Here is an 11,398-nt window from a genome sequence, read left to right as displayed (position 1 = left end):
TGCTGAAGTGCATTATTTATGCAATGCCTTGTGGCATTGAGGCCAGTGATGAGAGATTGGTGCCACTGATACAAATGTGAGTTTGGGTTCTTAGCTACAAGAGAGCAAAGATTTTACTCATAGCATTTATTTTTAGATGGCAGTGTCACCTCTTTATTTTTGAGTAATAATAGATGTTCTGAAGACTAATTGGATAGTTACGTAAGATCTAGCTCATGACATTGACACTGTTCCCAGCAGCTACAGTCAGTGCTTAACATTAAAGCCCTTGTACCAAGTTTTTCCTTTCAAATCTGCTTTTAGCTGATGCATTGGATTTTTTTTACTTTTGAAAGGGAATCGGCACTTTCTTTTCTCTCTTCTCATCTAAACATCCTGTCTCAGATGAGGGAAAGGGGAGAAGCTACTGGTACATCTGCTTGCTGCACAGAACAGCAAAACCCTAACCCTCCACGTACCCGGCTCAGTGTATGTAGTGCGTGTTTATTACTGTGCATTTTTGTCCTGATGAAGAGCAACATTCATTTGTTGATATTTTTACACAATACTGCAAAGATACCATAGAAGATAAGTTTTCTAGTTTTGTTCCCTTTTTTTTTCAGTGAAATTAGACCTAGACTGGGTGTGCTGATTAAATTAAGGATATTTCAGTAGTTAAACGGCATTATCCTGGAAATCAAAAGTGCTTCCTGTGCTGATGCAGGAACAAATCAGTGTCATTTCAGTGGCAGTACAGGTTATGTTGTGGCTATAGTAGTGTACCATTCCTTGCAGTCATGCCCTTCATATGGAAAGCAGATTTTGCTACAGTGGGCTTTCATCCTGAGACTCGCTCGGAATGCGGTGTAATACTGAAAGTATTCCTGGTGCGTAGCTGTTCCTGATCTCTCAAATCAGTGGTTAGGCTCCAGGATTTGACCTGACCTGTTTAACATTGAACTGAAATGGCCGGAGTATCTGTGGGAAGGTTAAAAAATTGCAGATGCACATATTCTATTACAAGAGATTGTCAGATTGTGTTTGTTACTAATACTGATTGGAAAGACTATGATGTAACTGTGTTTGATATACTGGTTACAGCAGAGTGTCTGAACTGAGTAACTGTGGTCCTTTTAATTTGAGTACATTACTACTTCCAGCTAAATGCTGTCTTCACTGCTGTTTAAGCAATAAATTGGAAAGAAATATTCTATCCTTCTGGTCAGCCAAGGCTGTTTTTCTGTCAGTCTTCAGAAGAATTTCTTGGATTTGTGCTCCATTGACAAACTCACATGTTTATAGCAACTAGCAGCTGTAAACTGATTGTTGTGATGTTTCTAGTTGTTCTTTTAATTCAAAAGGTTAAAAAGCTTATTTCATTTTATAAGTTATTTTGTTAGGATAAATTTTTCCTTTGTCTTTAAAGACCAACAAAAATGTTAATGTGCATGTCTCAAATCCTGATTGTGGCTGTCACCCTATCACCTTCAGACATGCTTCCATGAAAATGTGTTTACCACTACCAATAATACATCTGTTAGCCTTTCCAGGAAAAACAGGGACAGATGTTTAGGATAAATACTTACAACTTTAATTTTACGTTGAGAGTAATTGTAGAATGCTCTATTATGAAATAACTAATGCAGTTGGTAACTTTCTGGGTTTGTAAGTATGGCTTGACTTTTAAGTCACTGCCACCGTCATTAGCGTTGGTCAGAATTAGTTAGCAGCAAGAAAACTAATTATATCCTGTAATCTGTGTTCTGAGCATTCCCATCCTATGATGATGTCTTGGACCTTAAGTGGTCAAACCTTGATAATTTAATTTTATCTCAGTATAAATCTGTTAACATGTTAGGGATAAGAAGACATTTTAATTGCCCATCTAAACCAAAAAATGATAGAAAATTATTTCTAAGGCAGAAAGTCAAGAAATCAAATGTTTACTGTACTTTACCTCCCAGTGTGTAACAGTCTGAAGCAACAGAAAAATTTACTGTTCCTCAGGGATGTCTCTTTTTAATAGGAAGATTTAATCCACTACATACAGACCATCTACCTAGGTTGATTATCAGAAAGCATTTATATGTTTTTATTTATATGTAATTAAATTGAAAGAGGGTAGACTTAGATTGCACATCAGGAAAAAGTTCTTCCTGGAGAGGGTGGTGAGGCACTGGCAGAGGTTGCCCAGAGTAGCTATGGATGCCCCATCCCTGGAAGTGTTCAAGGCCAGGCTGGATGAGGCTTCGAGCCACGTGGTCTAGGGGAAGGGGGGCCTCGCCACGGCAGGTCCCTTCCAACACCAAACTGTTCTGTGATTCTATGGTCTTCATTGAGAAGTAAAATGGCAGATGGCCAAATGTGTCATTTCCATCATCAGGACTCTGATCAGCACTGAGGACTTGTTCTCCAGCCTCCTCTGTCCTGTCTCATTTTCTTTCTTTGTTCCTTGAGCTGCTTGCCAGAGTCAGCTCTGCTCACTGCACAGGTTCCAGTTTGATCTTTGTGCGTTCATGGTGAGCAAATTCTCTCTCCACGCTTGGGTGACCTAATGGGTGGCTCCTTTAGAGTATGGGGAAGAAGTGCTCCTTGCTCCCGTTGCTGTGAGCAAGCAGGCTCAAGCTCTGCGTTTGCAGTCATGTGCCTGCTCAGCTCCTAGTTTGTGAATACTCAGGGAAGGCATCTTCAGTGTATAGGTACTTTTCAAAATGAGGCAGTTAGCAGTTTAAAGCCTAAACCTTTACTAACCATGTCTGGGCTGTCTATCTTGAAAGCCTGGTAAGTTGGAGAAAATCTGTGGTTTTGCAGGGTTGGCAGCCCTCAAGCAGAAGTTCCACCCTACTCTCTTTCAAGTCCTTGTCCCAGGGCTTTCAAAGAAAACCCTACCCAAGGAACTGCCATACAATGAGCCTGTAGCTCTAATTCGACAGTGACAAGCTCTGTATTCTGCAGTGGGAAGATGAGCATAGTCTTTGTGTCAGCAGTCCTTGCTTTCAATGTGCCAGCTTACCAAGTTTATGATTTATTTCAACGTTACAGGTTCATGAAAGCTTTAAGTTATGCTTCGTTAGATAAAGAAGATCTGTTAAGCCCTATTAACCAAAACACACTTCAGCGTTCCTCTTCTGTTCGCTCCATGGTTTCTAATGCTACATACGGTAGCTCTGACGATTACATTGGCCTTGCTCTCCCAGTGGATATCAATGAAATATTTCAGGTACGTATGTGATAACTTGCTGGGTTTATTTGCATTTTCACTGAAAGGTAGTCAGGCGTTGCATTTTCATCAAAATACATTAGATCTAGAGAAATGAGGAAAAACTGAGGTGGTATTTTCAAGGTACGCATTTTGGAGGATAAGAGTTCATTTTCTAACCCTATTTACAGAAAATAGCTAGTCTGTTTTGTATTATTAGTCAAATAATGTCACAGGCTAGGTTAGAAGAGTAGACAATGGGAACACAAATAAGCTATCATAAGATTTTTAGTTGACAGCTAGCTTTTATACTAACTTTAGCATAGTCTGTGGACATGTATTAATACCTCTTTAGCCAACTAATTGATATGTTCATTGGTCAGCCATAAATGATGTGCATAATCACACTGTCACCTTCCTGCTACCATAATCTTGATTAAATATTACTTTATTTGTATGTATATTATCATAGCATTGAATTATATTGTCTTTACTTAACCTTGCATACATACATTTAAGTTAAAGCAGTTTAAGAGTCTTATCAAATGCCTTCCTCCTTCCACTTGGTTAAAACACATTCCCATCCAACAAACTGATGCATCACAGGGTTTAATATTCTGTTATTAATTATCAAAACCAGGACATGTTGTGTGTCACAACTGGGCTTCCTTATCTTTAGTCTTTCAAACCTAAATTGCTTTCTTACTAACTTCAAAAAATTACTGCAGCTGGAGCAAAGACAAGATTTTCCATCATACCTGTTTCTGTTCCCCTTTATGACATGACTTCTTTCTCCTTCACAGTCTTCATGGTATATTTATGTTGCCTCTTGTCTTTCAACTCTTGGTTGAGACAGATCTCGACTCTGTAACATCTTACAGGCAACATTTTAGATGTCCAGCATGTTTTTGCGCTGCTCTCCCGAGATCTCCAGTGGTGCAGAGTGATCATGGGCAGATCATTAATGGCCACTTTTTCCTGAAATAAAAAACGGACAACATTTTATTTCCTCATAAAATCTGTTTTCCCTTTGTATGTGATTATCACCTGTGTTTAATTTTAATTTTCCTGTGAATATTTAAGGTAAAGGAAACTCCGTATTTCCAGAAGAAAACCACACCTCCATTTGATGACCGTGGAGCTAAGGTCTTTGCACCTGATGCAGGAGGTACCCTTTTTGTTGCTTTCCTGTGCCTTTCTGTTGTTCAGTTGTACATTAGGTGGGGTGGGGTGTTAGTTTATTTGTTGCTTTTTCTTTACAGAAGAGGTTATTTTTAGATGTTAATTTTTGAGAGCCGTTTTGTGGATTCAGCATAGCATAGCAGGCCGTTAATTTCCTGCATTGTTGTGTTTAGTTTGAGATAATGTGGTGTTGCTTCAAAATAACGTAAGCTTGGTCCCGCTCTGATAAGTGAAGGAGGAGAGTCTACGTATCTTGGATTATAATATGAGCTAATGCTAACGTTAGTCTGGTAGTGTTAGAGCATTAAAGAAAGTTACAAAATATAAGCTAAGATAAAATATGTGTGCCACATACTGAGCTGTTGCATTTTGACTTCCCTTTGGTTACGTGTGAATTTATAGGAAGCAATAAAGGTGTTAAGTGTGTATTCCAGGAGGTAAGACTTGTCTTTCTGTGATGTTTCTGTGACAGTTGATATGGGGAAGTGATGGGATATGGTACAAGAAGATTCCAGGAGCTCTGCAATGCTTGCCTTCTTCAGGAATGTGCTTCCTTTTTAGTTCACAGCAGTCAGAAATCTGTAGGGTGTCAATATGTGTCTTTTTAGTAGGACTACTGAAAGAGAAGCGTTGGATTTTGTCCTAAAGTAGTATAGGATAACGGTTGTCCTGCCTCCTAGTTAACTGGAACTTCATTACAAGCACTTTAAACTTGACGCTCATTACTGTTTGTTTTGGTGGTGTTAGTGTAACATATAAAGCTGATTTTCCTGAAAGTGTGTTTCTGTAGTTGTCTATGTTTCAGTGTAAAGTAACTCTTGTTCAAAATTGTATTTGTTGGTATTCTCCACGCAGGGAAGAGCATGTCACTGAAGTTCCTTCAGCTTGTTTCTGCATCGTTTTGTCTCATTTAATTCCTGTTACAGGCACTAAGTCTTAGTGGTTTTAATTGTGTTCTTTGTTCATTGGTGCATGTGTCATTTAAACATCTGGTACGTTGTACTAACATTATTTTATACTGTGAAAATTTGCGAAGTATTAGTGTTATATGGGTATTACTGTTCCTAATGTTGATATATTGTCAGGATTTGACATGTGTCTTCTTACAGTATGTGTGTTCAGAGGTTGAATTCTGTCCTTTGCAATGTTTTACGTACGATAAGCTGGGACTAAAATGTGATGCCAGTTTCCCCAGTGCTAACAATCCTGGGAGAGTCACTCGAAGAAACATTTCTAGATCTTCACACACCCTCCCCAGCCTTAAAAGGGGAAATAATGTGGGTTGTTTCATTATGTTCTTCTCTGATGTCCGATTGCTTACCTACAGGTCTTACATCAGGTACAAGTGATGTTGTAAAAAGCCCTTTTCAGATGCTCCGCCAGCAGATCAGTCTCACAGAAATAATGAATACCAGCCGTTCAGATGCCTCTCAGTTTTTAGAAAATACAGAGGATACAGGGCTACAGGAGCACACAGATGAGAACTGCCTTTACTGTGTCTGCATTCAAATACTAGGTTACCAGCCTAACACTAAAGTGAACTCTTCATATAGTCGTACAGGTTAGTGTTCCTTGTGGGGAAGTGCGGTAAAACTGAATGAAAATTTAATTTTGTTCATCTTTAAAATTCATTGATCTGTAAGGGGTTTTTTTCTTCCTGACTGTTGACCTTGGAATTAATTCTCCTTAATAAGCTTACCGTGCAACCAGTGGTATTTCTGCAGTCACTTCCATCTTTTCGATTTATAGTGGTGGTAGTATGACTAGGTGCCCTTGTGTGTTTTATATATTTCTAAGAGCTTATCACAATACCAAATTTGAAACCTTATTTAGTACTTACAGTCCATATCCTGAAAACTGACACTTGCTGTCAAACTGCTAAGTCTGACTTCAAAGCAAGTCTCTACTGTAAAAGCAAATGAAGGAAATCTGAGGCTGTTGAAGTTGAGCTGTGATTTCTGGGATTTCCATCTTCGTATTTTGAGATTCAGGTCAGATTCTGAATTATTTTTTCCTAACCTCCTCTGCTGAGATTGCAGTTACACCCCTTGTTGCAATGTCTGTAATAAATGACAATCCAATAATGGGTGCATACTAGGAATCCTCAATGTTTTGCAAGTTTTACAGATTCAGGTAGTAAAGTGTAAAGAGGACTGTTGACAAGGGGGGGTGACATACAAAATGTGGGGAATGGCCCAGAGAGCTGAGTTGGAGCTTGAGCTCAGTACTGAAGGGATGGCAAATAAAAGCCCAGTTGTAGTCTTCAGATAGCGTAAGGGTATTACACATGCAGCAGAGTCAGGCTCCTCTCAGGGCCCCACAGCCGAAGGACAGGGGGCCATGAACGTGTGCTGTAGGAATAGAAATACCAGTTGAACATAAGAGGAAGATCTCCACAGCGTAAGCTACTCTCATTTTGAGGTGAAGCCCTCCTTGATCATTGTGTTGAACTAAGTCATGTCCAGGAGTCCCTTCAGACGTATGTATTTTTGTGGTTCTGTTAACTGCACAACTAACAGCTTGGATATTATAGTCATCTGTTTAAATCCAAAATGCAAAGGCTGTGGAAAGTGAAAACCTTCCAGAAGAATCTTGCTTGTCACATCTTTCTGTTGATGAAGTCAAGCCCTTTCTGCAACGCCTGTGATAATTGTATTAACAAAAAGTTACCCGTATGCAGGAGCATCTTCATGATACGAAAAATAGAGTGTGGATATATCAATAAGAGCTCGGTGTGTGATGACAGTTTTTAGGCTTCTGTCAGTATCTGAAAGAGGTTTTGGTTTTTTTTTTTATTCGAGTAATTTTTTTTTTATTTAGATATTTTGAGTATGATTTGTCCAAAATTCAACACCTAGTTCCCAGATGGTTTATATGCACAGTACTTAGTACATCGGTGTCTTGCATGCTTACCATTGTCAACAGATAGGAAACATATTTGAAGTGAAGAAAAGCGTAAATAACAAAGATGCAATGTCTTGTTTACGTCAGATTTTTCAGACATTCCATATACTGACTGGTGTGGGGCGACCATACACAATCAATCACTTAGATGTGCATTCCTCCAAATTTTCTGGAATTTCAGGGTGTAGTGATGCAGTATCCCATGGTTCAGCTAGCAGCACTAAGAGTACAGAGCTTGTACTAGGTAAGTTTGAAAGCCTTATGATTATTAGAGACTAGAAGTCTTCAAGTGTGTTTTAAGTATTGTGGAAAGTATTTCATTTAGATAGACTGCAACAAAGTAATGCTCAGTATTAAAAAAAAAAAAAAAAAAGGAACAAAAATAAAAGCAACCAAAAACCACCAGTTTGGATGGATGACTTAGTCATTATCCAGAAAGGCAGTTGCATTGTCCAACATGATTTAATGGCAGAAGCAGTATGTAATTGAATCTAACAGGTTTTTCCATTTATGAAATGGTAGTTTACCTTTTAAAAATACTACTATGTTAAAATTCCTGAAAATGGGGGGCAGGGGGTGGTAGGAGGGTGTAAATTTTAATTTCAATGGAAATACCTGTTGCTAAACCAGACTTAACGTGGCATAAGATTAGCACAATCAAAGACAATTCTGTTTAAACTCCATACTATTTGATTTGTTTTTCCAGGAGTAAAGTCTATCCCAGATGACACACCAGTCTGCAGAATACTTCTACGGAAAGAAGTCCTACGTTTGGTGATCAATTTGAGTAGTTCAGTAGGAACTAAGGGCCATGAAACTGGACTCCTGACGTAAGTTCAATACATTTCAGGTATTTTAGCAACTAAATGTATTCTCCAGGATCTCTGGGATAGGGATTAACCTAATTTCTGATGTATTCTCCAGGATCTCTGGGATAGGGATTAACCTAATTTCTGACTTCCCAAAAAGTTTTCAAGAAGATATGATTGGAGTGATTGAATGTAACATAAAAGCTAAGCAAAGAATTTTTCATCTAATGCTTTTGCTTTGTCTTTAATTTCTTACTCTTCCCCAGCCTTTTTAAAATCAGTAATTCAGCTGTAGAGATAATTTGTTACATACCCAGTATGTCATGCATCTTTAAAAAAAAATAATTATTTTTTGTTGTTTGTGCTGAATAATATATAACAGATAAACAGAATGACAAGCTGAAAGTAACTTCTTGAGAAACATAAATCTGCCCTAAGCAAGAGCATAACCAACCACTGGAATTAGTTCATAGGAAAATTCATGTTAAAATAGAGGAACACAAATCCAGGGACCAAATGTTATCATAAAACATGTAGGTTTCTGGGTGAGTGCCATTGGAACTGACTTGCAGCTGCTAAAAGAAAATGCAGAAATGCTCATTTTAGTTTCAGAAGTGCTTACAGGTAATTAAGTTGGCTTTTCCATACTTTTTATTACTACATGTGGATGCCCATTCTTTGATACACTGTTCTCTTCCTACATTTATTATTTAACACTAGGTGATGTCAGCAATTCTCTGCACTTTTCAAATTACGTATTCTGTTTCACCGATAATACGAACTTTTTCCAGCGTGGTACAGAATAATGTGTCTGTGTTGGTTTTCTTGCTTCATCAGATCCAGGATTTATAATGCTTATTACTGAAGAGTTGCTCTGTCAATGATGACAATCAAAATCTAATCGAACTCTTTTTTTTTTTTAATACAATGGAAATCTCTTCAAGACTTGTAAAATTTTGGCTTTGTCTGTTTTTCAGAATTAAGGAGAAGTATCCCCAAGCGTTTGATGACATATGCCTTTACTCTGAGGTGTCCTACTTGTTAGCGCATTGTACCTTTCGACTTCCGTCTCGAAGGTTCATTCAGGAGCTCTTTCAGGATGTGCAGTTCTTACAGGTAAGTGGAGGGTTCAGATCTGTTGAATGAACCAAAACTGCCAGCTGGGTGCAGGTTTCACATTCTGAATAAAAGATGCTTTCAGGAACCATTTTATGATGCCTTTTTAGTAAAATCTCTGACAACATTAATACTCCTTCTGTCTTTTAGATGCATGAAGAAGCAGAGGCTGTTTTAGCAACACCAACAAAACAGCCAGTAATTGATACATCAGCTGAATCCTGACCTTTGTCTCACTCAGTCCATTGCATATAGACTTCCTGAAATCCTCAGCGACCTCTGACTGACTGGACAAAAATCTTGGAGCATCATCTTCTAGACCGTTCCAGAAGCTACTGGTACCTGAAAACTGAACTTTTTCTTCCTCAACCAATTACTGCCCCAGTGTTTTGAGCCCTTTGGGGAGTTATTAAACATTACCATAGTTTTAATAATAGTAATTACCAGTATATGCAAGAGCTGAGCACTGAACACCTCCACAAGTCTTCATTTCATTTTATACCATAAATTAAAAAAAAAAAAAAAAAACAAAACAAAAAAAAAACCCAACACACACAGGATAACTCACAGAGACAACTTTTTATGGTTGACTTCCGATACTGTTCCAGAGAAGCAGAACGATGCCTTGCTTTTTAAACCCTGGATATCAGGAATCGGAGAGATGAGGGTGCATTCCATTGACAGCAATGAGGAGTCACGCTGTTATCATTGACAGCTGGGGATTAATGTTAGCCCTTCTGTGTTGATTTTTGTACTGTTTATAACACTACTTGGGGGTTTGTAACTTCAGACAGAAAATCTTCTCTGAATCTGAGGTTTCCTTTAAGTTATTTTAGTATTGCTATAGTCGTAAGTCATTTTATTAGCAGTCTTTCCAACTTCATTACATTTACGTACGTATATCTTATCTGAACCAGTTAAGGATTTTCACTACAGTTTGATTTTAAAAAAAATAGCAAATCATTTAAACTTAAAATGCTGAAATCGCATTGTTTTCCCTGAATGATATGCATGTGTTTGCAGTTTCTACACTCATGCTCACATAGTACGAATGTTGATCTTACTCTTAACTAAAATCCTCTAAAAAGCATGATTTGTGTCAGATAAGTGAGTATTGTATGAACTAAACTTGAAGACATTTAATCATTGCTGCTTTTGTGAGAAGACATCATATGAGTATTCCATGGAAACAGCCTTTTATAAAGACAAAGGTTTATTTGAATTTTCAATGGATGAGTGATCAAGCATCAGATAGTACTAATAATTGTAGTGAAAAGCCTTAAGTACCAAATTTTGAAGCAGCAGTACTTAGAATTTTGTACTGGTATTTAAGACTTGTCGCAAAGGTTAAATGGTATAGTGACTGTTAATGACTGAAATAGTTGCCTCTGACACATTACTAGTGAGGTTTCTAAATTAATGAGTGCAAGCTTAAAAACAATGTAGTAAGAATCCCCATCACTTTTATGGATCTAAAGATTCAGAAGCTTTTATACGAAGGTAATATAAATATATGCAAATGTGTATATACAGTAGCATGGCCACCTTTGTTAGAATGCCTGTAATAGAAGGGATTACCCTTTGATTTTGATATAGGTGAATAATTCAGCTGGACTGTACTAAGTAGAACGTATTTTTATCCATTCACTTTGCCATTTTTTATAATCGTCAGATTAATACTTAAGTGAAAATAAGTGAAATTTATCCTGATGCTCATAACTCTGTTCTTACTAGCTATGCTACTGGAGATTTTAATAAGTAGTCCTGTGAACAGTAAAACACAGTTTCTAGTGAAATGTAGAATTTATTTGTTCTCATTGGAAATTTCATCTTGCCACATAGGCACTGCTTTGCCACTGTCACTTCACTGAGTTCTTATGTGCACTGCACCTGCACACCATCAGGTTCTGGTAAAGCAGACTGTAAGTTGCTGCTCACAGTCAGGTTTAGTTCCTGAGATTGTCTTTTCATGATTTCCCACTGAAGAAAGGAGCAAAAAGAAACTGATTCAACACTTCTGTGGTCGGTGACACAAATGATCTCTCCGTGTGTCAAGGCATGCTTCAAATGCTCTGAAAACATACCACACCAGTAACTATTGGACTTCCTTGGTCATAAGAAATAAATGCTTCTGTAAAACCAAAACGTCATTCACCGTAGACCAAATAGTGGTATAAACTCCAAAGGAAATAATGTAGTTTTCCCAAAA

The 11,398-nt window shown here is 37.8% G+C and overlaps 1 protein-coding gene across 1 annotated transcript in view; it reads left to right on the top strand.

The window, feature by feature from the left end:
* The window catches only part of RICTOR (RPTOR independent companion of MTOR, complex 2), a 50,393-nt gene extending 40,678 nt beyond the window's left edge, over window positions 1-9,715 (top strand). The window contains 8 exon segments of the mRNA XM_010153477.1: window positions 3,022-3,199; window positions 4,262-4,346; window positions 5,688-5,921; window positions 7,352-7,407; window positions 7,409-7,508; window positions 7,971-8,094; window positions 9,051-9,189; window positions 9,340-9,715. Coding sequence (XP_010151779.1) covers window positions 3,022-3,199; window positions 4,262-4,346; window positions 5,688-5,921; window positions 7,352-7,407; window positions 7,409-7,508; window positions 7,971-8,094; window positions 9,051-9,189; window positions 9,340-9,414 — 991 coding nt within the window. The 3' untranslated portion in view covers window positions 9,415-9,715.
* The last annotated feature ends 1,683 nt before the right edge of the window (window positions 9,716-11,398 follow it).

The sequence above is a fragment of the Eurypyga helias genome, unplaced genomic scaffold (assembly GCF_000690775.1).
Source record: "Eurypyga helias isolate BGI_N326 unplaced genomic scaffold, ASM69077v1 scaffold4526, whole genome shotgun sequence".
Taxonomy (NCBI): domain Eukaryota; kingdom Metazoa; phylum Chordata; class Aves; order Eurypygiformes; family Eurypygidae; genus Eurypyga; species Eurypyga helias.
Note: the sequence above shows the minus strand (reverse complement) of the source record. Positions and strands in the feature narration are given on the sequence as shown.